General features: G+C 45.1%; 1 protein-coding gene across 1 annotated transcript in view; it reads left to right on the top strand.

The window, feature by feature from the left end:
• SH3BP5 (SH3 domain binding protein 5) overlaps positions 1-27,552 on the top strand; it is an 86,203-nt gene that overhangs the window by 56,040 nt on the left and 2,611 nt on the right. Inside the window, exons 4-7 of the mRNA XM_001369502.4 lie at positions 6,283-6,447; positions 23,749-23,879; positions 25,414-25,456; positions 26,389-26,608. Of these exons, the coding sequence (XP_001369539.1) occupies positions 6,283-6,447; positions 23,749-23,879; positions 25,414-25,456; positions 26,389-26,608 (559 nt within the window). The remainder of the gene's footprint in view (positions 1-6,282; positions 6,448-23,748; positions 23,880-25,413; positions 25,457-26,388; positions 26,609-27,552) is intronic.

Genomic DNA, 27,552 nt, shown 5'->3' with positions numbered 1-27,552 from the left:
TGCCCAAGTAAACAGTTCGAAAGTCCTACCCAAGGGAAGTTATGGCTTTAGCTAGCTACAGCTCCTGGTTATCAGGAATTTGCCTTGGATTGTTTTTTATAGTGAGGTCAGCATTTCTTTCTCTTTCTCTAGGAGAGCAAACACCTAGCAGCAGCTGGATAAACTTAAGCTTTGTTTAATAAAATACAAACCCACCATGATAGCTTGGAAGGACTATTTGGGATTAAAAAACCTGGATTCCCTAAACCTTGGTTTTCCTCTCTGTGAAATGGAGAAAGCTCTTGCTTTCCCTTACAAAGCCATTCAGCACATGGTCACAGTTGAATGAGAGAATGCTACATTCCACCCCCACCTAGAATCATAGAGTTGGCTTAGAAATCTATCCAGTTCCTCTTCATTTTACAGATGAAGAAACTGAGGCTCAGGGAGATTCGGTGTGTTGCCAAAGGTCACAGGTGCAGTGAGAACCAGTGCTCTCTCTCCTCTAATACCATGTGGGTCATCTAGTCTACCCTTTGATTTTTACCAAAGATTTGAGAAAGGTTCATCCATCCAAGGGCAGAAATGGGTTTTGAACTCTCGTCTTCCTGACTCCAAGGTGAGCACTCTGGTCCTTCTGCCAAGCTGCATCTTAGTCATGAGCGATAAAGAACCAAATCGATTGGGTGAAGGGATGGTTTGTGAGTGGGGTGCATCTGCTCAGGTGCAGTATTAGTTAATTCATTTTCTCTGCCTGATTTTGATGACTCTGGAGTCTTGCCCCCCAGGGAGGGACTCAAGGGGCTCCTGGATTAGCTGTCAGGATGTATTAGTTGTGAATTAACCTTGAGGGATCACTGTGGCTCTGCTGAATCAGCGCTCTGTTTGTAAGTCTGTTGCTGTTCGAACCTAATGAAGGATCTGCAGCCAGGTGAAGGAGGAGGAGGAAGAAGAGGAGGAGGGAGAGGAGGAGGAGGAGGAAGCGACATTTAGATAGAGAGTATACAGCAAGGGGCAGGAGAGGCATGGCCAGTGACTTGGGTTTGAATTCAGGTTCTGCTACTAACTCCCTCCAATATGACCGTAGGTGATTTGTTTAAGTCATCTCAGATTCTGTTTCCTCTCAGATAAGGATGCTAAGATTGATGGCCTCTGGGATCCTTTTTTGGGCGGAACCTGTGATCTTAATAAGGACGGTGGACCTGTATGTGATCTTCTTGCTTCCAGACCCAGTGAAGTTGTCAGTGAAATTCCTGAAGCACAGGTTCATGGAGGATGCTACTCCCCTGATGCTGCAGTGACTCCAGAGAAAAATCCAGACTCCTTTGGCATTTCAAGCCATTCCCAATCTAATCCTTGATAAAAATGGCCTTCTATCTCCTGCAGGAAGATGCATCTTAAATAGTCTCCATCCTTAGCGCTTCCCATGTAGAATCCCTACAACTTGCAACCTTCTCGATGAGGGCTTTGTTGGGTACCCAGAGGAGCATCTCCTGCCTCTTCCAGCCCATGGCAATATCCTATATACCACTCTCGTCTCACCTGGCTGCAGGACTTGGTCTAAGCAGCCTCTGTCTAGAATGTGAGAGCTCATTGAGGCCAGGGACCATGGTTTTCCCTTCTTTATATCTTCAATTCCTGGCACTTAGGGTCCATGAATATTTATTAAACACACTGTAGTCAATAGACATGAAGTTAAGCTCAACTAGATTTTAAGCTCTGTGAAGGCAAGTACTGTGTCTTCTCCTGTTACTGCTAATCTCTAACATGGAGTTTCACACATAGTAGGTTCTCATGTCTTTGGAGATGACAATGATGAAGGCATGCTACTATCCAACTTGGGGGGGAAAGACTCCCTACCCCATCTTCTTCCTTGCATCTCTCCATACATAATTTTACTTTATTTCTAAAAACCCTTAGTAACAACTCTAAGATAGAAGGTAAAGGCTAGGAAGACGAGGTTAAGTGACCTGCCCAGGGTCTCACAGCCATGTAACTTCCAACATTTATAAGTCTAAGGAATTTTGAGGTTTACAGCCAGAAAGGGTCCGAGGCCAGATGTGAGCCCAGGACCTCACATCTCTAGGCTTGGCTCTCAATTTACTGAGCTTCTTAGCTGCCCTCTGAATTGGTCTTTAAAGAAAGGATGGAATTTCTTTCTGAAGGTGGGAAAGGTCTCTATGGGCATAGGAAAAGGCAAAAACCACAGGCTAGAATGTGGGAAAAAGCTTGGTAGACAAGGAGTCATCTTTGTTTCCCCAGGGCATGCTCTGCTGCCTGGCCCATATTAGGAGTTGTGATAGAGGCATGGAGAGAGAGAGGACTTTTAAGCCAAGATGCAAGAAACAAGCTGGGGGACCTGACTTGCCTGTCAATCAAGAGGAAGGTTCCAAACGGAATGTCCCCAGGAGTGGCAGTTGGGGATTTCTGGCCACAGAGAGAGAAGGAGAAACTTAGCTTTTGAGTTGGTTGTCTCTTTGAGAGTTGAGCTGGCCAGGAGAAACTGAGAGACTTTGGACTTTGTTTCTTTCTGGGGTTAAGCTGAGAGACCTAGCTGACTTTGTGAAGAAGAAAGAAGAATTTAAACAGCTGTTGTCCTCCATCTTTCTAATTGTCCATCTCTCTGTCTTAGAGTCATAGTTTGTGACTGGACTACTTTCTCAAACCCTCAATTCTCCCTCATTTTAGATTAGGGACGTCCTCATCCCTCTTACCTCAGTTTCCTATCCTATTATCCCAATAATATAGTTTACTTCTCTATTTCATAGTTTATTGATTGATTGAGCAGGAGAAGGCTAGGATGAGAAAAGTCTGGAAAGGCAAGATGACCCCAATTCACAGAGTTTCAACTTTAACTTTATTAAAAGATTCCAGCTGAGGAAAGATGGTTCCTTGCTTAAGGAAGATGAACCTGGAGGCTCTAAGGAAGAAGAGAATGGATTTGGGCTGGGGATTTCAAGGAAGGGAACCTTCTTGAAATGGGATTCCTTTTTCCTTTCTTCTCCATAGAGAATTTACTCTTCTCTTCAGCTTGTGAGATATGTTTTTTTTCACGTGCGGAGGTGTTGGCTGCAGGGAAGGTTTTGTGTGGCAATGTTTGGGAGGCTGCCATGTTGCCTGGAGAATTGTTCTGTTACTTGGGGGGAAGAGATGATTATGTTTCAAGCAGAGGGGCCTGGAGTGGAATGGGGGAAAACCTCTTTAATTTAGGTGTTACAGAATCTAAACACACATAGACACACTCTCACACATATACACACATATTCTCTCTCTCTCTTTCTCTCTCTCCCTCCCTCTCTCCCCTTCCCTCTCTCTCTCTCTCTCTCTCTCTCTTTCTCTCTCTCCCTCCCTCTCTCCCCTTCCCTCTCTCTCTCTCTCTCTCTCTCTCTCTGTCTGTCTGTCTGTCTCTCTCTGTCTGTCTCTCTCTCTCTCTCTCTCTCTCTCTCTCTCTCTCTCTCTCTCTCTCTCTCTCTCTCTCTCTCTCTCTCTCTCTCTCTCTCACACACTCTCCATCTCCCAAAACAAAATAACCCTTTCTTCCTGGAAAATATGAAGAGTCCCAAATTCAATTGTTAACATTTCTGTTCCCTTCTGGAGATGGTTTGAAACAAACATTAACAGTATTAAAAATGTGTTCTGAAATAGGGTATTATGTCCAAGTTTAGAAGGAACAGCCACAAATGTCTGTTTTTCTTTTCCAGGGGAGCATCTGTGGGCTAGGTTGCCATTCTCCAATCAGTCTCTGGTGGTACAGAAAGAAACATTTGTGAGCTTTGTCCATTGATGCAGGAGGGGGATGGGGAAGAGGAGGGCCATCCATCAAAGTCCTCAGGGTCTTACTTTCCATGCTTGGAAATCTACCAAAGGGACAGGTGACCCCAGTTGGCCAATGTGGAACTGGACATAGTAGAAATGAGAGTCCCTGCCCTTCTCAAGGTCACATAGTGAGAGATCTTGGCTAAGTTGCAGGATGTAGCTTGCATGGTGGTCCACTTGACCATGGTGGCCCAATGCTCTTGGCTGAAGTTTCTTGGATGCATTTATGTAGGCAGACCACTGCCTTAGAATGGGCAGGTTTCCTTCTTGCTAGATCCATTCCCACCGTGTTCCTATCCTTACTTGATTCTCTCACCCATGAAATCTTTACTGACCTGTTGCACATCTCTGAAGTTGAGGAAGATGGAGGACCAGAGAGAGAATGTATGGATATTTCCATTTTTCTTGCCTCTTGCAATCTGTTGCAGAGTTCCCTTTAGTATGCAGTTTCTAGGACTTCCTCCCAGTCATATGAGAATGGGTGTAGTGTAGGACATTTCTCCATCTCTTCTCTGAGTCATAGGTTCCTGTCCACCCCACCCCCAATGACAACCCAATCATGTTCCCTGAGGTTGACAAACGAGGTCTTTTGTAGATGTTTGACAGACCCATTTAGCTGATTGAGAAGGCAGCATGGTGTAGTGTCGTGGTTTTCAAAATTTTGATCTTGAGGTCTTTTACACACTAAAAAATTATTGAGGGTCTTTTACCCAGATAACTTTTGTTCATGAAGGCTATATCTAGTGATATTTAATGTATTGGAATTTGAAACATATTGGTATTATTGGGAAAAGTTTTGAACTCATGGACTCCCTGAAAAGGTCTTGGAGACTTCTAGGTATCCCTGAACCACATTTATTGTAGAAAGAACCCTGGCCCTGGAGTTCCAAGACCTGGATTCAAATTCTGTCTCTATCTGTGTAACCTTGGATAAGTCACTTAACTTCAGTTTTCTCATCTGTAAAATGATGATGTCCAAAGCCCATTCTAGCATCTAGATTTTGGATCTTATTGTAACACAACAAGTAAATACCAACAAAGTAGGGTATAATCACCCACTCATGTCACGCCATACATATATGTATAACTGCTCTTCTGGGGAGTGTCCAAACCCTATTCCTTCTCTGGGCTACCTTACATGATGACATCTCTTAGCTAGGATTACATAGTGGGTTGAGTGTTGGACCCTTCCTCAGAAAGACCTGATGTCATATCCTTCTTCAGATACTGGCTGTGTGACTCCTGGCAAATCCCTAAACCTCAGTTTCCTTACCTGAAGAATGAGGATAACAATAGCACCTACCTCCTAGTGTTGTTATGAGTTTAAAATGAAATATCTGTGAAGAATTTTGAAAATTTTAAAGAATTCTAGAAATGCTAGTTATTATTCTCATCCCTGGGCCTCAGTTTACCTATCTGTAAGTTGTGGGGTTTGGTTTAGGTCTCTCAGGATTGCTGGGCAAGATAAGGCCTTAGATTAGAGATCCCTTCCTTACTTTAGTCATAGAATGCTTGGAAGTTATCTAGGGGCCACCCTGTCCAAGGAAGGAGCTCTGATCTTAGAGTTCTACATTTGGGATCATTGGAGTTGGGTTTATATCCCAGATACTGTATGAGTGACCTTGAGGAATACACTTTTGGGGCCCGACTTTCTTCATCTATAAAGTGAGAGGTTGCACTGAGATGACCTCCAAGGCCTCTTAATTCTATTTTCTGCTGATCCTGTCAAGTCCAACTCATTCATTTAGAGGCCCAAGGAGGCCCAATAGCCTCCTGCAACATGAGCCCTCAGGCCATCTTGGCCTTTAGACCCAAAGGAATGGTCTCACCATTGCTCACTGCTATTCTAGGTCTCTGTCTCTTCTCCCGGATTTAGGATTATTCATATTAGGCCATTGGACTTGCCGTTCTGTCTGGCCTAGGGTCACTGACCGGCCTTAGCAGGGATTTCCTAACTGATTGCAGACTCTTGGCTGGGATTACAAAGGGCGAATGTGGAATTAGTCACCTTTTGGCTGACGAAATAGAAGGGTTTCCAGGAGACAAATGAAACAAAAAGAGGCCCAATAATGCACCCAATGGACAGCTCTCCATCTCTGGGTTTAGATATGGCCTCTGATGCTTCCTTAGCATCTGTGTGAGGTTGGGCAGGGTGCTCACCTCCTCTGTCTGCCATTTTCCTTAACTAGAGAACAAAGGAATTAGATGTAGATGCCCATCCATGATCCCATGAGCACCCTGTGTGTTCCATGTTGGTATCTGGGACTTACTCCCTTTTTGACTCCATGAGGGCAGGGGCCAGGTTTTGTATGAACTTTGTCTCTCCTCCAGGAATCCTGTCCTCAGTGTAAGCTGGGTACTCCAAGGTGTTCAATTTTTAATTAATCAAATTATGCATCACGAGATGAACCCCCTTCCTAGATCACAAACTTGGGGGTCTCTCTATGTCTGGCTTTGCCTCAGTCTGATGGTGTTTCTCTCTTCCAGGCCCAGCTTGAAGCCCAGAAGGCGACTCAGGACTTCCAGAGGGCAACTGAAGTTCTCCGAGCTGCCAAGGAGACCATCTCCCTGGCTGAGCAGAGGCTGCTGGAGGATGACAAACGGCAGTTTGACTCTGCCTGGCAAGAAATGCTTAATCACGCCACCCAACGGGTACGAGCTGTGAGACCTTGCTTATTTCCTGCCTTTCCCTCTTGTCTTATTGACCCTGCCTGAGAGCCTCTGGTGGGGGCTCGGCAGGGAGAGTAGCTTCTCTTCCAGGTGAACAAGGTCCTCAAGGGAGTGTTGCCATGGAGGCAACGGTTTTGGGGAGTGCTTTGGACCAACCATCTGCTGCCCATGTAGGAACTAAATTGAGGCTTGATGGGTTTGAGGAAAGACATTTTCCCTTCTTTCCCTGAGGTCCATCTGGTTCATTCCGAAGCCCTTGGTGGTGGAGAGGAGTGGAGCGTGGAGATGGGGAGACTCATTTGTACTCCAGAGGGGCCTCCCTTTCCTGTTCCAGGTGGGGCTTGGCTAGAGAATTGGGAGGGCACTGCGGATTCCCTGGACAAGCCAGGAGTGGACCCACAGGGTTGGTCTTGCTTTTTATAGGTTTGCTTCTTGGGGAGGAGGAGGGAAGCAGATGCTGTTTATTTGGTCCAGTTTTGTCCAGAGTCAAATCCCCCCCCCCCCCCCATCTCTGTGGCTTAGATCAGAGTTACAGATGAGGAACAGAAGACTAGAGAGTTTAATTGACTTACCCAAGGTCATACTGGTAGTAGTGGCAGAGCCAGGATTTGAACTCAGACGCTCCAGAGTCTAATTTTAGCCCATGTCACCTAGTTTCTTCTATATCACGATATCCTCTTTCTCATCGGCTAACTACAATGCCTGGTCTAGATAATAATAGCAATAATCTTAGAAAATACAAATGCAGGAGCAAGAACAAGCTAGCTAGAGATTGATTTCAGCACTTTTCTGGCTTCCTTGCACCCTGATGCCTGTGGGCTGATGCAAAGGAAGCTGCTGTTTCCTCTGGTAGAAATAGAAATTCTATTAATATAAGAAATAGCAATTTCTTCTAATAAGAATTTAAGAAAATAAGAAATAGTATAAGCTCAGGAGTCAGACCTAGATGGATTTTATGTTTGCTGCCCTCAACATCTGCCCATCCATTTTTATCCAGGTGGCACAGTGGGTTAAGTGCCTGGCCTGGAGTCAGAAAGACCTGAGTTCAAATTCAGGCTCAGAAACTCACTAGCTGTGTGACCCTGAATACATCTCCCTCAGCCTCAGTTATCTGTAAAATGGGAGTCCTCACAGGACAAAATGATTTCCTAAAGGTGACTTTGCCAGCCTTAAATGGTTGCTGTTATTGTTGAGGGGGTGATGGGTTGGCGTAATCCTTGGAGGCTTCCCCTCACCCACATCCCCCAGGAATGGTATCCTTGGTGTTGAACTCCCACGGCTGCCATGGGCCACATCTGGCCAGCAACGCCGTCACTAACCCCAGGCTAGGAAGAACTCTATTCTCCCAACTGGTCTAGCTGATTACCAAAGGGGAGGTGCCAGAAGCTTTGGGGAATCAAAGAAATGGTAGAACCAGAGCCCCGACAGCTGGGAAAAGGGCACTGGATGAATATTCAGGGCGTTTGCTTCCAAATGAGTCAAAATTGCTCCTCCACCCCCTGGTGCCATCTGTCTGCCAGCTGATCCCCTGCTCAGCACTGAGCAGAGTCCAGTGAGGGAAACCAGGCTCTTAGTCATCCTGAAATCTGTGGTCCCTCTCGTTAGAAACAAACCAAAACAAACCAAGAACCCAGCAAAGCATCTCTCTGCCCTGGAGACCCCCCCAGTCCTGGCAAGGGGGTGGAAAGGCTGCCAAATGATGGGTGTGTGGTGAGGGCCATTCCGTTCCCCTGATGCTTTGCCAACATCCCTCTGATTCTTCATTCTTGTTCCAGCATCCCCAGGTTGGCAGGGCTCGGGCGTCTTTAAATCAGAGTTTGGGTGTTCGGGAGTAGAAGTGCGGAGACCTCTCATCAGGTGGTTTCTAGATTATAAATTAAATAGATGTTCTAGAGAAAACCAATATAATTAATGGAGCCTCTGGCAAGAGTCTTTCTTTACTATGACCCTCACATGGGAGTTAAAAAAGAGAAACTATTAATTCTGAGTAGTGGGAGGGACAAGTGATGTTCTGGGTGTTATTATTGGGATGACCATAGACAAGTCACTTAAACCCCTTTAGACCTCAGTTTCCTCATCTGTAAAATATATTTATTGTGTGTTGCTGGGTGAATAAGTCATTTAACCTCTGTCTACCTCAGTTTCCTTATCTGTAAAATATATTTCTTGTGTGATTCTGGGCAAGTAAGCCATTTAACCTCTATATCAGTTCCTTCATCTGTAAAATGGAAATAATAATAATAGTAAGGCTTTGGGGAGTATATGTGTGTGTGTGTGTGTGTGTGAAGCCTTACACAAGTGTTTCCAAATGGGAGCTGATGTAATTGTCTTGTTGGGTGATAGCTGAGGAGGGGGGAAAGATAGGAAGCTCCCAGTGGATTTTACAGCTAAAATCTAGAGATGATGTCCAAGTCACAGAAGTGGGATTTGAATCCAGGTGCTTGGACTCTCAACCCAGCTCATTTCTTCCTCTACACATTTGGTTACCCAGGTTACCCTTTGATGATTCATGATGAATCAAGAGTCAGATTGGGAAGTGATGTCCCCATGATGGCAAGCCTTCTAGACTGTGTGTGTGTGTGTGTGTCTGCGTATGGGATTCCTCAAAAGCAGGGGAGCCCTCATGATCTGTCTCATGTCCGTCCCTCCGTTTATTGCTATAAATGTTGTTCAATGGGAATCTTAATTCTGGGAAATCTGCTTTTCTTGGGAAATCGTGCTATATGATCTATTTTTTCCATTAGTGGAGGGAAAGGGATCTTTAGTCTTTCAGAGTTATTGGGACTCTAGACAGGGCTAGACTTATAGTAAGAATCATCTGGATTCTCGGGCATTTCCTAGTTTGTTGGGTGACCATAGGCAAGTCCCCTGCAGTATCCGAGCCTCACTTTCCCCATCTATAAAATGGGAATGATACTTGTAGTGCTTGTCTCCTGGGCTGTGGGGTGAAAGTCAAATGAGACCCTTGGGTTGCCAACTTGAAAGCCTATAAGAATGCCTTTGGGTTCTCGTCCCGGTGAACAGCCATTCCCTCCAACATTGCATATGGCACCGGGGCTCCAAGTCCTTGTGTGGGTGTGTGATTATTGGAGTGGCTGCAGAATTAGAGCCTTCTTGCTGAGATGGTTGTTTCCCCTGTTCACTGATCATATCGATCAGTCACCTAAGCATTGGGGATACAAAGACAAAAGTGAAACTGTTGTTCTGCCCTCTCGCAACACTCATTCTATGTCTATAGATGGCTACATATATAAGTATATGCAGAAACAGTTTTAGGTGGAAAAGGGGCCTCCCAGGGGTCATTGAACCTCTTTTTAGAGGTGAGGAAACAGACTTTGGGGAGGTTAAGTAATAATAATAATAATAGCTAGCATTTATATAATACTTTCAGGTTTCATGAAATGCTTTATATGTCATTTGAGCCTCAGGCAGGTAATCTAGCCTCATTTTATTAAGTAATCTTCATCATAATATTTATAAAGCACTTTCAAATTTTCCAAAGCGCAATACAGATATTCCATTTGATTCTCACAAAAACCCTGGGAGATAGGCACTGTTATCATCCCAGTTTTACTGTTGAGGAAACTGAGGCACAAAAAGATTAAGTGACTTGCTGAGGGGGATGTAGCTAGTAAGTGTCTGAGACTGGATATGAACTCAGGTCTTCCGTCTCCAAATGCAGTATCCTTTCCACAATGCTAGCTATAATGCCAAAGCTTAGCCCTTCTCAGTCTTTTAGTACAATGTTTTTTTGAGACTCCTGTCCTGCTGTGGGAAAGACATCCACAACTTCGGGGGGCCAAGTCTTTCCTTGCAAGCCCTCAGGGTTTCCCATAGTTAATGTAAGACCTCCCTGAGGTCCAAAGAAATCAGATGACTGATCTGTAAGAGCCTTTGAGAAGACAGAGAATTCCATTAGGCAGTCAGTCAACAAGCATTTATTAAACATATTCCACATGGCAGACACTATGCTAAGTGCCAGGGATAACCAGAAAAGCAAAATGCTTGTGATTGATTGTGGGTGTTTAATACAGGCTGGGGTGATAAAGGAGAACAATGGGAGAATTCTCCAGGGCCATCTCTTCTGTTTTCTGTTTGCACATAGTAGGTGCTTTATTCATTTATTTGGGCTGGCCTCTGGGAGGGCTGGGGAAGTCACCTCTAACCTTGCTGTGGGGCTGTTCCTGAGCATCCAGTTGGAGTGACAGACACCTATGAGTGGTGTAACCCTTGTATACAGTGGTCTCCCCCATTTTTGGAGCCAGAATTTAGAAATGAGCTCTGGATCCAATTGTTTTAAGCCATCTTAGAAATAGCCATTCTTCCCTCCTTCCCTTCCTTCCTTCCTTCCTTCCTTCCTTCCTTCCTTCCTTCCTTCCTTCCTTCCTTCCTTCCTTCCTTCCTCTCTTCCATCCTTCCTTCCATCATTCTTCCCTCCCTCCTTCTTCCATCCCTCTTCCTTTCTTCTTTTCCTTCTTCCCTCCCTCCCTTCCTTCCTTTTCCTTCCTTCCTTCCTTCCTTCCTTCCTTCCTTCCTTCCTTCCTTCCTTCCTTCCTTCCTTCCTTCCCTCTCTCTCTCTCTCTCTCTCTCTCTCTCTCTCTCTGCCTCTCTCTCTCCCTCTCCCTCTCCCTCTCCCTCTCCCTCCCTCCCTCCCTCCCTCCCTCCTTCCTTCCCTCCCTTAACATTACAGAGTTGGGTTCTTCGGACAAAGCATTTTCTTTCTCCACATTTGCTGAGAGATGCAGGCCAGAAGGGAAAAGGCAATTTGGAAATTGGAAGTGTGAGAGCCAAAGGGAGGCACCCGAATGAAGGGAACAGATGGAGCCACACGCTCTTCCTGTGTGTGGGGAGCCGATTGTCCCCAGCCTGTCGAGGAGGAAGTGGGGAGAGGAACTAAGGGGCATTGCTTACCTGGAGAAAGCTTTCTCTGACCCAGTGGGGAATCAGCCAGTCAGTCAGCCAACATGTGTTAAAAAGCAAATTAAAAGCAAAAATATTAACTTAATAGTGTCTATTTTATTATTGGTTATTATGCTCACTTAGGCATCGGGAGGGAGAGCACACAGGCTCATGGAAGGACCATTGATACCGGGAGGGGTTTCACTCTCATTTTACAGTTGAGGAAACCAAGGCCTGAAGAGCAGTATCTTGGACCTTGGACTTCAGATCTATTTTTTGAACCCCTTACCTTCCATTTTAGAATCAATACTATGCATTGGTTCCAAGGCAGAAGAGTGGTAAGGGTTAGGCAATGGGGGTTAAGTGATTTGCCCAGGGTCACCCAGCTAGGAAGTACTTTAGGGCAGATTTGAACCCAGGCCCAGCTCTCACCCCACTGAGCCACCTCGCTGCCCCCTAAACCTGATGCTCTTTGCAGTGAGTCACGCTGCTTCTTATCCTTAGAAATGCTGAGCTACTCTTTTGGCAGAGGAGAACAAAGATGCAGGGACATTCAGTGACAGGCAGTGAGCAACAGAGATGGGATTTGATGCCTGGTCATCAGGCTCCAGTTTTATTATGCTGTTTTTGGTTAAAAACAAAACAATTTTGTTTAAAATGAATAGGAGCCAATAAAAGAAAAGAAAAGAAAAGAATAAAAGAAAGGAATCGGGGCCTGTCCTGTCCCTCTGAGACTGATTCCTCTCTGGTTTCTTCAGAGAATCCTAGAAGACAAGGTGGTGCCCTGGTCAGGGTTGGGGCAGCCCCAAGAAGGCGGGAACCCCCCAGCCCCCATAGGAGTTTTTAAGATTTTCTGTTTGGAACTTCCCGGATGGCCCAGATTCTTGGTTCTCTGGGCTTTCGGCCGGATATGCCTGGGTATGTTTGCCAATGACCAAACATGCCAGCACCCAGGATCCAGGGTGGATGCAGCTGTGAGAAAGAGGGAGGTCACCTTAGCTTTGGGAAGAATCGGCCATCGTCCGATGGATGGCTCTGCTGGGATGGTGTCTACTCGGCAAACTTAGGCTTTTGACTGGGATGTTATGGAAGGAGACTTTGGGGACTGGATGATGCTCCACGACAGCTGGTGGCCTCTGGTCAGCCTGCGGGGGACAGGAGGGATGGACTCTGGACGTTGGGGGGACAAAGTGAGAGGGAGCGAGCTGTTCCTCTTATCTTGTCTTAGAATCAATAGCAGAAGAGCAGGAAGGGTTGGGCAATGGCGATGAAGGGAGTTTCCAAGAGTCACACAGCTAGAAAGTGTTGGAGACCAGATTTGAACCCAGGACACAAGCTGTTTTCTCTTGCAGTCACCCTTTCTGGTTGCCATTGCACATCCCTTGGAACAGAGATCATCTTTGTGCATTGGTCTCTCTCTTTTCATGCTGGCTTTTTGAAGCCAGGGCACATCATGGGAGCTTAATAAATACTTGTGGATTTTATCAATTGATTCCACTGGAGGCAGGGGGATGGACTGCATGACCTCTGGAGAGCCATAGGAGTCTGGGGGTATCAGAGCACAAATACCAGACATTTCTCTAATACTGATCATCTCATCACCTTCCTCAGAGACACACGACTGTGGAAGGGTCCGAGATACAAAGGATGGAGCGGTGGTTTCATCTGACTCAGAAGGTCTGAGTTCTAGGGCCATGTCTGCCACTTATAATCCCTTTGTTTCTCTGATCTCTAGTTTCCTCTTCTGTAAGATAAAGGCATTATTCTAGAAGAACTCCAGGTCCTCTCCAGCTCTAAAAAATTCCAAGATTCTTTCCCTCCTAAAGCAAATGGCACCCTGTGAGTCAGTAGATAAGATTGGAGCGGCGGAGGGGCATAGACTGGTTAGGCGAGTCGTCCGGGATCACACAGCTAATTAGTGTCAAAAAGCAGAATTTCAAACCCTGGCCTGACGCCTGTCTGCTGAATAAAATAACGCAGCTTCTGCTTTCTCCAAGATAGTGCTTTAAAAGTAAAACCCCAAATGCCAGACCCTCTACCCATCCTGTGGACCAATCTCTGATACTCATTTTCATCCTTTTCCCTTTGTGTCTGACCCATTTCTCTGTCCCTCCTTGTCCCTGCTTCCGTACTTGACCCTGAACTGCATCCCAGTTTAGTTCTTTTCCTTCTGGACAAAAGGCTCCTTCCTGGCTTCCTCCCTCTTTCCACTCGTGCCATTGCCCATCTCACTCTCCTGACATCAGGCTTCAGGCTGAGGATTTCCTCAGTTGCCTAGGAAACATTGCCAAGGCAACCAAGTGCAGACTCTCTTCCCCCACAGGACCAAAACCAAATGGTGCATCGTTTTTGGAGACCCTCGTTGGCTCTTATAGAATCCCTGAGCAGGAAGAGCCCTCCGAGGCTATTGAAGCTAAGCTGTCCATGCTAGGGCCACCTTCCCTTAACACAAGGGTCTCTGCTGAGTCTAACCACTGCTCCTAATGCTCTGGGGGTGAAGAGCTGTGTGTCATAGCTTTTCAAATATTTTAAATCAGCTGTCATGTCTGCTCTTTCCCTATGTTCCTCCTCTTCTTCCTCCTTAGAATAAATACTGTGTATTGGTTCCAAGGCAAAAAGCAGTAAGGGCTAGACAATGGGGGTTAAGTGACTTGTCTAGGGTCACCTAGCGAGGAAATGTCTGAGGCTAGGTTTGAACCATCTCTAAGCCTGGCTCTCAATCCTCTGAGCCACCTAGGTCTTCCCCTCTTCCCTACAGCATTCCTTTGTCAGACTCAACCATCCCCACCTCCTTCTAGTGGTCCTCTGGTGGCATGATCTGGAAGACCATGGATGACTTCCAGCTTCTCAAGATGTGTTGCCTAAAGCTCAGGATGCTCTTCCAGACGATGCGTCTCCCATTCTGGACACCAGGCTTCTCTGAAGTCAATCCAAAGTGGCATTGGCTCCTCTGGCTGCTGAATCTCATTGTTGGGTCGTATGGTGCTTGAGGACCATTGGAAACTCCCAGATCTTTTCCCAAGGGTGATCTAAGATCTTCAATGGCTGCTTCCCTCCTCTCATTCAGAAGTTCTTAATCTGGGGTCTACAAATCTTTTTTTTTTTTTTTTAACATTTTGGTAATTATATTTCAGTATCTTTGGTTTCCTTTAAATCCTTTGGATTTTATTTTATGCATTAACCCCCCCTCCCCTTATTCTGAGAAGTGGGTCCATTGGCATTGCCAGACTGACTGCTAAGAAGAGTCCGGGACACAGAAACAGCTAGTATAAGTGAATAGTATAAATCCTTCATCCTGACATTTAAGGCTTTCTATAATTGGGCTCCAATTTGCCTGTCCCAGATTTATTTAATTCTATTTCCTCTTCACCCCATGTGGTATAGTGGAAAGGGTGCTTGATTTGGTCTCAGAGATCTGAGTTCAAATCCTGACTCTTCTACTTACTACGTGGGGGACTCAAGGTCTCTGGGCCTCAGTTACCTTCTCTGTGGAATGGGAAGAATGGACTACATGGTTTCTTAAGGTCCATTCCAGCTCTAAATTCATGGTCTTGGTGGCTGTTCCTCAGTCTCTGCTTATCCAGTGTGGCCAATGAATGTATGCAATCTTCCATCTTCTTTCTGTCTGGGGAAAGCCTTTTCCTCCTTGAAGGCATCTCTTAGATGGCCATCAGGCCCTTCCTGATGCCCTCCTTCTGGATAGGATTTCTCCTTCCTCAGCCTTCATCAGAAGGTCTCCTCTCACAGGCTCCATGGCAGTCAATGGTGCATCGTTCTTAGTAGACACTTGTTCAAGCAGGGAAGGGACAGCTTTTCCCTCCATCTCCTGTTCTATCTGTTTTTCTTTCTCTCCCTAACAGTTGCCAGCATTTATAAGGGTCCAGATACTGTTCCAAGCACATTCTCTCATTTGGATCTCCCAATAACCTTGTGAACAGATGACAGAATGACCCCCGTTTTTCAATTGAGGAAAGTGAGGCAGACAGATTAAGTGACTGGCTCCAAGTCGCACCCATATTTCGTGTCTGAGTCAAGATTTGAACTCATCTTCTTGACTCGAGTAATCCATTCTTACCTCACCTCTTAGGCACCTTTTATCTCTGTCTGTGTCTCTCTCATTCTGATGCTTAAGCAAACAAACATATTATTATAATGTTTCAGGCTCTGGGCTCTCTTCTGCCCCTTCACCCCCACTTCTTGGACTCCCTGAATTCCTTCAAGGTTCTGCTTTGGAAGCCTGCCTATTTTTTTATTTGAACATTTTTATTTAATTAATTTAGAATATTTTCCCATGGTTACATGGTCTATTTTTCTTTCAGATGGGCACACTTGGATGTTTAAATTGGGCTCAAGGTTTAAGATAGACTTGTGGAATAGACCAGTTAACCAGCAACCACTTATTAAGTACTTGTTGTATGCCTTGACAGTTCCAGGTGCTGATGTCCCAACTAAAATGCCACCTTCTACAAGAAACCCTTTCCAACCCCTCGTAGTTCTCGTGCCTTCCTTCTCTCAATTATTTTCTATTTATTTTGTAAATAGCTTTCATAGTTTGCTTGTTGTCTCTCCGTCAGACCGTAAGTGAGGGCGAGGGCTGCCTTTTGCCTCTTTGTATCTCGAGCTGTTTAGCCCAGTGCCCAGCACTTAGGAGGTGCTTAATCAATGTTTATGGACTGTGTGATTGAAGAGAAATGGCCAAAACCCGTCAACAAAATCATTGGTGGTCATTAAACATTGAAACGTGAAATAACAGTCGATGTGAAAGGGGGCTTACAGTCATTTGGGGACGGTGCTGAGCGTATACAGAATTTATAGAAAATAAATGCAAAGCAGTCTCTGCAGGGAGGACCCCCTCGGCATTTCCTGTGACCACAGCTTCACAGATTTAGAGGAAACTTAGGGAGGGGGGAAATTAGGAACCATCATGCCGAGCCTCTTCATTTACAGACAAAACAGAGGCAAGGAAAGGACTGAAGGGACTTGCCCCGTGCCACGCTTGGTAAATACCTGAGCCGGGCGGCACATGGGGTGGAAGGAGAGGATTCCCCTGGACCCCCAGAGCCAGGCTGTGGCTGGAGTCCAGCCCTGTGCAAGGGGAAGCAGCCCAGCTAGGGGGAAGTGAGCTTTTTCTTTCCCCGCAGGGTTTTCAATGGTGCCTTCCTGAAATTGTCCCCAGCGAGCTAACTTCCTCTTGGCTCTCTCAGGGAAATCTCTTGCATTTGCTCAAACCCCTTCCCTTATTCCCCAGGCCAAGTTTCATCCACCCCAGCCCCAAATCTGATTTCTAATGATTGGATGGTAATTGAATGATTTTTTTTAAATGACTCAAAGAACCCGAGAAATACACCCTGTGTGAGGCACAGGCAAGAAGCGCAGTTAGGAAGACCTTGGTTCAAATCTCATCTCAGACACTATCGTCTGTCCCCCCCCCCCCCCCCCCAAGAGGCTAATGTGTGTGAGTTGGATTTAATGAAGTGGGGCAGAATTGTACAAAGTCAGCCTCACTCTCTCTTTTGGATACATCTAAGTTTAGTGGCAAGATAAAAGTCAAGATGACCCATTCTTATTATGGAGGCGGCTAAGGGGTCTAGGAACTGGATGGAATGTTGTACTTGGAATCAGGAATATCTGTGTTCTAATTGTGCCCTAGACAATTACTAGCTTTGCTTCTAAGCAAGTCACAACCCCTCAGCCTCAGTTTCCTCCTTTGTAAAAACTGGATTATAATATAAAAACAGAATAATAAGTGGGGGCAACTAGGTGGCTCAGTAGATTGAGTGTCAAGCCTATAGATGGGAAGTCCTGGGTTCAAATCTGTCCTCAGACACTTCCTAGCTGTATGACCCTAGGCAAGTCACTTAGTGCCCATTGCCTAGCCCTTACCATTTTCTGCCTTGGAACTGACACACAGTAGTGATTCTAAGATGGAAGGTGAGGGTTATTAAAAAAAAAGTAGGATGAGGTGAGCGCGTCTCTCAGTTGTTGAGATAACTGCAAACCTTGGTCTATAAAGTTAAATATTATTATTAGTCATGGGGCACCATAGTTAATAATTCTCTAAACCTCCATTTATTCATCTATAAAAATGGGATTAATAATACCCATAGAATCTACGTGACAATGTTGTTATGAAAATCAAATGAGATAATCTAGGTAGAGCACAAACTTTAAAGTTTATAGGAATGCCAATTATTGTTGTTAAGCTAGGAGGGACCTTTGAGGTCACCTCATAACCTCCTCATTTATATAAGGGGAAACTGAGGCCCAGAAAGGTGAAATAACTTACAAAAAATAGTAAATGGTAGTGTTAGTATTTGAATTTTGAATAGGAGAAATGAGAGTCAAACATAGAATTCTGTAGGGTTTTAGGATTAGGTTCATTTTTCCTCTCTGTGGCCTTTCCTGTAGGTAGAGAAAAGCCAAGAAATTATTGTTGTTGCTAATAATAGCTAGCATTTATTTATTATTTTCAGGTCTGTGAGGTGCTTTAGGTATATTACAACAATACTGTAAGTTGCTATTATTAAAATATCCCCTTTTACAGGGGGGGAAACTGAGGCTAAAAGAGACTGACTTCTCTGGCCTCTGATGATACATAATGGAGAAACACTGGATGTTTTCCCAGTAAGATCTGAGATGAAGGAAGGATGCTTGCTCCCTTTCTCTACTATTACTTGACAGAGTACCAGAAATCAACAGAGTCAGTCTCAGAACAGTGGAGTCGAGTCAGGGCCACAAACATTTATTGGGAGCTTCCTATGTTTCAGGGACTGTGCCAAGCAAGCCCTGGGGATACCAAGAGCAGCAAAACCAGGAGCTCCCAGATTGGTGGGGGAGAGAAGAAGCAGAGAACTACATGCATCTGAGATATGCACAGTGAAACGAGTGGGCATCTTGGAAGGCCCTTAGGAGATGGGGGAAAGCTTTCTGCAGAAAAAAGGTGGGATCTGAGCTGTGTCTTAAAGGAAGCCAAGAGGCTAAGGTGAGGAAGGAGGATTATTTCATCCAGGGGAGACAAAATTCCTTCTCTTTACAGATGCTGTCGGGGACGTATATTAGACGAGGAGACAGGCAGGTTTTCATAAATATGTTCTGTGGCAGCCCACGTCTTTGGAGTCACACAATTGCCTGAAAGGTACAGAGACTACGAGAACCCACAGCGCTTTTTACTGACTCTAATTTAAAAAACAAAACCCTCTAGATTCGGCAAAGCGAAATGCCGCTGGAAAGGCTTTCCTCCAACAAGGCATCACCCCAGCCAATGTCAAAATCATTCGGGATGCCTTGAGCTGTAACATCAGATCAGAGTGACCTCGTTGGATATTCTTCTGATTGGCAATATTCAGGGAGATGCATGCCTGTGGATAGTTTCTGCGACTGTTATGGGGGATTTCCAAGACAGAGTCCAAAAGTGAAGTGGCGTCCTCATGTCTATGGTGGTGAGGAGTCCTTTAAGTGCTTCTCTTGGCAGGTTAGGCTCCATGGTTTAAAGGAGCTCTTTCAGAGCCTTCTAGAGCCTTATTCCCATCCGAGAAAACCCAGAGATGAAGAATGCCCATTGTCTAAACTGTGATGTGCCGTTCAAAAAGATAACCCGTGAGGGTCGCACATTGCAGAAGAGAAATGCTGGAGAAGTGGAAGAGATAACAAGGGGAAAAGGGAAAGAGCTGAAGGTCTGTCAAATAGCGAAAATAAAGGATAACTTGGGGGCCAGCTTGCATGATCCATATGCTGTTAACAGGACCTAGAAGAAGGCTCCCAGCCTGTTGGGTGGACTTTGTGGCGCATTTATAAAAGGACATGGTCATCGCTCAGCAGCTCTTGCATGGTAAATGTTGATTAAATTCTTGTTTGATTGGCTAGGAGCGACACAAGATTGTCCCGACTGGACACGAGGGATTCAATCTGCATGGCTGGGGGGAGCCCACATTTAGAACAAACTCATGGGCTATTGAAATGTGTGAAGATTTATCCAGAAATCCTTAGTGAGTCATTGGGAAAAAAAAACCCTAATAGAAATAATTAATGGCTTTATCAATCAGATACAAGCTAAACGTGTAAACATCTTCAGTTTTTTTGGTAATGTTCCTAACAAAATTCAGGAAAGAAAGATGGAAAAAGAAGATCCATTTGTCCTCTTTGTTGGTGATCTTAGGTGGTGGGGGCCCCCACACTTCCATGTTTTGTTAGCAAGTTCTTCTTGTAGCAAACTTGAATTGTCATCTCTGTAGCTTATAGCATCCTAGCTTTAGAACGAGAATTTTTAATGTTTAAGTCTAACGCTTTCATTTTACACATGATGTACCCGAGGCCCAGAGAAATAGGTGACTCACCTAAAGTTCATTGTAGAAGAGGTGCTCTCCTACACATGGGATTCAAACCCAGGGCCTCTGAACTTGGATCTGGGCACATCGTCTGGCACACAATAGGGCTTAATGCTTGTTGCCTTGATAACCAAACAGCCCCTCACTCCACTAGCTCCTATTTTTCCTGTTTGGAGTTAAACAAAAGTCTACTTCTTTCAAAGCCAGCCTTTCAGATGCTTGAAAACTGCTGGAATTTTAGTCAGAATGAGTCAATTGGCCTCTGGAATTTTAGTCAGAATGAGTCAATTGGTATCTCAATCAGTGAGAATTTGGTTTGGGTGAATGGGTTCCCCGGGGCATGATGACCTCCCTCCCTTGGGAGGTGGTGGCTGGGTAGAGCAGTGGGTAGAGAGCTGGACCTGCAATCTGAAATATTTAAGGTAAAAAATTTGACCTGAGACCCCCATTTGCAGTATTAGCTGGGTAAGTCCCTTAGCCTTCCTGTTTCAGTTTTCTCAGCTGTAAAATGCATAAGATTGTATATTGTCAATTTTTTTTTTCAAAAGGAGGATCAAAATGAGACTTCGAAAGAGCTCAGCACATAGTAGGCACTTAAGTGCTTATTTCCTGCCCTCCCCCCATTGACAAAACTGAAATCCTGAACCAGCAAAGTCAGAGAGAAGACCTCCCCACTGTGGGGTTATCAAGGCAACAAGCCTGAATAGCTTCATTTCCAGTGTGGCGAGAACCAGGCCATCTTCCCCCCTTGGAGCCAGATTTCCCGGCAGATCTGGCTTCAGGGTGCAACTCCTGCATGATGACCCAGCAGCGTATGGCATCAGATGGATGCTTCTGTTTGCACCGAGCCCTGGAATGCTGTCAAATTCTCTCCAGAGAATCCACAGCCGTGTGAAAGAGAAGGCAGACCGGCCTGGGGTCACTGCAAGGAGCTGGCCATGTTTAGCCTGGAGAGCAGAGGACTTAGACAGGGACGTGATAGCCGGGTACAGGGATCTGAAGGACTGTCGTGGGGAAAAGGGAATAGAATTTCCCTGCCTGGTCCTAGAGGGCAGAACTGGGGCCAGCGGCTGGAAGGAATGGGAAGGCACATCTTGGTTCAGCATAAAAGCATCCCAAGAAGCGGAGCTCTTAAAAACAAGCACACAACAACACAAAACCGAACCTTGTCAGGATCATTATAAGGATCGGTTCTAAGGCAGAAGAGTGGAAAGGGCTACGCCACTGGGTTAAGTGACTTGCCCAGGGTCACACATCTGGCTATCGGAACTCTCTTAAAGTTGATTTCCTGAGGAAGGGGAAGGGATTCGGAGTGGGGAGCGGACAGTGAGTTCCCCTTATCTTGACGGTGGAATGACCAGTTGTCAGGAATACCGTGTAACGCTGGTATTGTGAGACTGGATGACTGAGACACCTTCCAAATTGAAGATATTTCTGATTCTCTGAATGTTTTGATAGCTGGTGCTTGTTGCCAGGTGTCTCATTTTCAGAAACAAGAGCTAAAAAAGGAGGAAGGACCCTCCTGTGCTTTAGAAAGTTAGATATTTCGTCCGTGGGCATACTTTGTGAGGGAAGGGCTGTGCTTTGGAACGTAGGAGGAAAGGGATGGTTCCTCAAAGACTCACGAGGTCTGAATTTCTTGTTAATATTTTCTTGCTTCATCTCAGGGACTCTTAACCCAAGATCTGTGGATCTTGCTACAGGAGCATCTTAGGTTGCACAGTGAACCAAGCGTTTGTCACAGTCAAAAAGTTCACATCATTCTTAGTTGTACCTGAACCTTTGTGACCCTGTTGGGGGCTTTTCTTGGCACAGAGACTGGAAAGGTTTGCCAGTTCCTTCTCCAGTTGACCAGAGATATGGAAACTGAGGCCAACAGGGTTAAGGGACTTGCCCAGGGTCACATAGCTGATGTCTGAGGCCAGATTTGAACTCAGAAGATGAGTTTTTGTGATTCCAAGACCAGTATTTTGTCACTTCACTGCTTAGCTGCAATCAAGTAAACCCAAATTCAGATCCTGCCTCAGGCAAAATTAATAGCTATTGTGACTTGAGGCAAGACACTTAAACCTGTCTGCTTTAGTTTCTTCATCTGTAAAATAGAAATAATAACTGTACCTATCTCGCAGAGTTAATAACATAATAATAATAAAAAGCATGATTCTGAGGAGTCAAGGGTTGCATGAAGATAAAATGAGATATTTGAAAATCACTTTGTAAACCTTAGACATAAATGCTATTATTATCATTAGGTGGTTCAATGGAGTAGACTAGTGGGTCTGGAGTCAAACCCAGCCTCAGACACTTACTACTTGCGTGACCCTGAGCAAGTCACTTAACCTTGTTGGACTTAGTTTCCTCACTTGTAAAATGAGATGGAGAAGGAAATGGCAAGAAAACTCCAAACAAGGTCATGAAGACTCTGATAAAACTAAAAGTGACTCAATAGCAAATTTATTGTTGTATTATTTTCATAATTATTTCAACCTAATCCTTTTCTCCTGTAATCCTATATATTTTATTTTATGTATTTTAAAAAACACTGAGAAACCTCATCAGATAGGCCAAAAAAGGCTATGAATCCCTTTTCTGTTTGGTTGATAAGTTTTGATCCCGGTTAAAGGGAAAGATACTTTCCCCCCTTTCCTCCTGGGGATTAGGATGGGAGAGAGCTAGGATACATTTGAAAAGAGAAAAAATTTCCTTTAAAATCTTTTCTAAGATCTACTTGGTACTAGGCTAAAGAGGTAAAACTGAGGTCACTAAATTATATTCTTTCCTGATTGCTAACTATTGGCTCTTGACTGACGATTGCTCTGTGTGGCTAGGTGTGTATTAACATGGAATAACGTGCTCATTCATTTCCATCGCACTGTTAAGGTACTGAAATGGCAGTGACTAAGAGGAAAAAGTCTCTGCTCTCAAGGAACTGACATTCTTATAGAAAAAGACAATATAAGATGTACATCTGCAGGGGGACCCCCAAAGTTTCAAGTTTTAAAGCTTAAAATTGCACTGAGCCTTTGGGAATAGAAACAGAAAATGGAGTAATAGCAGCCTTTATACACTGCTCTGAGGTTTGCAGAATGCTTTACAAAGATCTTATCCATATCACAACAACCCTACCAGGCAGGGGCTATTATTATTCCCATCTTTCAGATGAGGAAATGGAGGTTAAGTTCAGGGTCCTATAGCTGGTAGGTGTCTGGGGCCAGATTTGAACTCTGATCTTCCTGACTTCGAGTCCAGCACCCTATTCAGTGAGCCACCAGCTTCCTTGGTTTGGAGAGGGAGAGCACTAATGGCTAGAGGGGTGAGGAGAGGTATATTATGGTGATGTCGACAATAACTGCCATGTAGAGATGCCCATGTCTCCACTTTGATATTTGCAAAACACTTTAAATGCATGATCTTATATGATACAACAGGACCACGTGGTGGGTACTCAGTAGGCACTATCATCCATGATTTGCAGATGAGGAGGCTGAGAGGATAAATGACTTGAACCGAATAATTCAAATGAAGGTCTTCCTGATTCCTGATCCAGCAACCCATCTACCAAGTCCAAAACAAGTTGGTTTTGGATCATGCAGGATTTTTTTCTCTCTTCTTGCTGGGCACCTGGCCTTCTGATTGTTCATATAAATCACTGCATTGATCATTCAGTGGGTGGACCATTCGCATCAGCTAGTAAGAGCTCCTAGCTTAAAACATCTGAAAGGAAGCTTGGGCGAAGAGATTAAAGCAGTTTAGTTCCAAAGAGGTCTGGGGGTTTCTCATGTACTCTCTCTCTCCTGGTTACTATCTCAATACCAACCCCAAAGAACCAACCACACCTCTATGAAAGGGTGTCTGGGTCATGCCCCAGTCTATCTTGATCAGGCACTGTCAAAGGTTTGTAAGGAAATGGGGAGGGGGAGAAGGTTGTGTTTATGTTTTGGAAGCTGGATTAAAAAAAAATCCACCCACTAGTCTGGAAGTAGACTGCTGTGGAAAACAGCACCGTAACTGGGCAGACAAGCCTAGGGTCCTGGGAACTGAACCTTGTCTTCCTTTGAAGGTCATGGAGGCTGAGCAGACTAAGACAAGAAGTGAGCTGGTGCACAAGGAGACAGCAGCCAAGTACAATGCTGCCATGGGCCGCATGAGGCAGCTGGAGAAGAAACTCAAGAGGGCCATCAACAAATCCAAGTAAGTCAGGGGTGAATTTTCCAGCCTAGCTGGTGGTAGAGAGCATGAAACCTTCTTGACAGCTCAGATGTCGAAATGGAAGGAGGGATGGGGAGAGGACTACATCACTGATATATTTCAGAGGGTCAACGATATAAAGCTGGGAGAAGCCTTAAAGGCCATTTAGTTCAGTCCCCTCATTTTACAGATGAGGAAAGTGAGGCCTAAACAGGTGGTCATAGCTAGTAAGTATCAGTGGCAGCAAGTCTTCCTAACTCCAAATCCAGTGCTCTCTCTACAGTACTAGGGCTTCTGATACATGAGGGGCATGAAGTTTATTTTCATTATAGACAGATGCCTCTAAGATGTCATTCTTTGCAGTACCACATCACAGGTGGTAGTGCTCAGATGTCACTTCCTTTTTGAGAGCAACTCATTTCTCAAAGGAGAATTTAGTTTTTAGTGAGGGTCTGCCAAAAGCCCATGGGTATCCTTGATGGCTCATTTGTAGGAATGGAGTCATGAATGACCCTCTCTTGAATCAGGGATGGGAAGAAAGGATGTCATTTGAATGTTTAGACAGGATTATGTCTTCCTTTGCATGGTTCTGGTAGCTTACATCTCTCTCCTTAGGTTCTGTAGTTTTCAGAACAACAAAATAATGGAAGACTTGGCTACCTTTCATCCAATTTCTATGAGGCAAAAACATGAGATGACTAGTTTTCAAGACAAGGAAACATCCTGAGTAATACATTTGTTTTGTTGACTGCTGGAGATTAAAGCTCCTAAGGGAGAGTAGATAGTCCCGTGTGATTGCCTGGTCAAGAATCTGGGTGACACACACAGCAATATGATAGCACTGGAGAGGTGGATGATGATATATGCTCACCTTTCTAAATGTTGAATTCCCCAGAAGGCTCTGCCTAAGACTTGAGACTGTCAGAACATCTGATATCTCTGACTGGAGGAAGCCCTGAAAATTCTGCACTGTGGCTTCCTCTCCAAGCCCCTGCTTTGTTTGGCAGTCATTACTTCAGGCTCCTCAGTTGGTTTCATAAGAAAGATTATGGAAGGAAGGGGTGCATCCCTCACCTTATTACCACCCAAGTGCCTTCCCCTTGCCCCCTCAATCTTTGGTCTTGTCTGCCCTCACAGTTTAAGCCCTACATGAAGTGTGTCCCAATTCTGGTGTCTCTCTCAACTTTGGATCAGAATTATGACTTGTAAAATAGTGACCCTGGCCAAGGAAAGAAATTGAATGCCCTGCAGGTAAAGGGTATGTTGACCCTAGGTACCCTTGGCTCAGGCCTGCTTCTGCTCATGCTGGCTATTGGTCACAGGTGGTGGTGCAGAGTGGAGGGTGGCTAGGCTGTTTCACTAGTTCATCAAGGTGTTCCGGGTTCATGTCTTTGAGTCAAAAGGCTGCCTCTGAATCAGCAGTCTCAGAAAATAACTTTCTACAGAACTCAGCATTCAAAAGAAGGCTGTGAAACACCTCTCTGGAGTTACTATGGCCACCAAAATAAAACTTCTTTTTCTTCTCTGACTTCTGCAGACCTTATTATGAACTCAAGGCAAAATACTACGTCCAGCTCGAGGTAGGTATGGCACGCTGCCCTCTCTCTCTCTGTTGCCAGGACTCTTCTAGATCCCAAGTTTTCATTGTGTCCACTGTTTCAGCCTGATGGACTTTTCTGCTGTACCTGGGGGAGGGTGATGATGGAAGGGCCCGCTTTGAACTGAGCAGCTACGCAGGAGAATCTCTGAATCCTGGGTGATTTCTAAGAACTCTTTGAGAATGCTATTCCGTGGCTCTTTAGACAGTGAGAAGGCCTAAGAGGCTGGAGTCTGTGCTCCCAATGGTGCAGACTTCCTTTCTGCAATGATTCACCATTGTTAAGCCTGTCCTTAGCCAGTCCCTTAGCCAGGAGGTATTAGGAGAGGGTTCTGGGTGACAGCATTTAATGAACTCATTCAATATGCTGAGCATATTTTAGAGCAAAGGCACATACAAAGAGAGAGGTGAAATAGCCTCTGATCTTAAGTAACACTTCTGTGGGAGGAGAGAGCGCATACCCAGACAGCTAAATACTAGACGTTAGGATACGTCCTGAGGAGTTGGGATGAGGTATGGAGGAAGCAGAAAACGGTTCTTGTAGGGGCTGGCATGTGAGTTGAATCTCAAAGGAAGCTGTGATTACAAGAGGCAGAAGAGGAGAATCCATTCTAAGCATAAGGGATGGACTAAAGCATGAGGTCAGGAGACAGAGAATGTCATGGACCAGTGCGATGATCCTTGATCTCCATCTAAAAAGCTTTTTATAGGACTCGGGGTGATGGGCAGAAAGATGTTGGTGTTTCTCCTAACGAAAAATCCTTGTTACAAAGCAGGGGCCCAGTGGATGTAAGCTCCCTAAGGGCAGGGGCTAGTTTTCACAGTCTTTGGGGTTCACTTTATTGATCAGTGCTTGCTGGACTGGATTGGGGGTCATTTTTCTCATTGAGCATCTCCCCTCATTCTGTTTATTAGCAACTGAAGAAGGTGGTGGATGATCTGCAGGCCAAACTATCTCTGGCCAAAGGCGAGTACAAGACAGCACTGAAGAACCTGGAGATGATTTCTGATGAGATCCACGAGAGGAGGCGTTCCAGTGCCATGGGTCCCCGGGGCTGTGGGGTGGGGGCTGAGGGCAATGGCGTGTCTGCAGAGGATCTCTCCAGGAACAAAGTGGAGTTCGACTCAGCTTCAGGTGAGTGGAGAGGTCAGAGGGTAAGTGTGGGGGAAAGTTGTCTGGAGAGCCCAACCCCAGGCAGCAATTTGGGGCATTTTGTGTCTCAGAGAGAATACTCAGTCTGGCAGGCAGGCAGGAAGACTGGCTTGTGCCTGTTGGAGGAAGACTCTTCTCTTAGGTCTGGCCCTATTTGAAAGGTTCTCCCTCTCCTTCCTTTGGGAGACACATGTGTTCAAGACATCACTTTGGGTTGGCTTTTCCTTTTCATTCTCTTCATTCTCATCATCCCACTCTGAAAAATGGAGGCCACAAGAGAGGTCCTATCCAGGGACTCTTTGTATCAGGGTTTCTCAACCAAGTTTGTCTTCCCACCTTCAGCTGTCTGGTGAAAATGATCAGCTTCTCAGAATATTTTTAAATGCATAAAATATATAGGATTGCAAAGGAATCATTTACATTGAAATAGTTCTCAAAATATTTTGAAAAATGAGTTCACAGATCCAGGTTAGATACTCAACAGTATCCTAAAATGAACAACAGTTCCCATTTCTGTGCCTCTTGGTTTGAGTCCTAGGACAAGGGACAGAACAGATGGAGGTTCAGAAGGATGAAGTGATTTATTTGTTCTTGGTCACACAGCGACTAGACGGAAGGGCGAAATCTGAACCCCAAACTCCACACCTCCACGTGGTGTCTCAGTTATTTTAAGTCTCTTCTCTACCAGATTTCTTGGTAGGCCTTTACCTCCTGCCTCATGCCAACCAGGGCCCCTTTCCCACGGTGGCAGTTAAATGAGGTTATTCTTCATGTGTTCATGCTTAAAAATAAGGGGAAGAGTATCGTGGTCTGAGAGAGAAAAGGTCCAATCACAACCTGTGGTCGAGGCTTGTTCTTCAGCCACATCAGAGGCAATTACCAGCGTTTGGGAGAGCCGGCTTCTGGGGTAAATAGGTGGTGATCAC

This window comes from Monodelphis domestica, chromosome 5 (assembly GCF_027887165.1).
Source record: "Monodelphis domestica isolate mMonDom1 chromosome 5, mMonDom1.pri, whole genome shotgun sequence".
Classification (NCBI taxonomy): Eukaryota; Metazoa; Chordata; class Mammalia; order Didelphimorphia; family Didelphidae; genus Monodelphis; species Monodelphis domestica.
The sequence above is the reverse complement of the archived record's forward strand: the minus strand, read 5'-3'. Positions and strand labels throughout refer to the sequence as shown.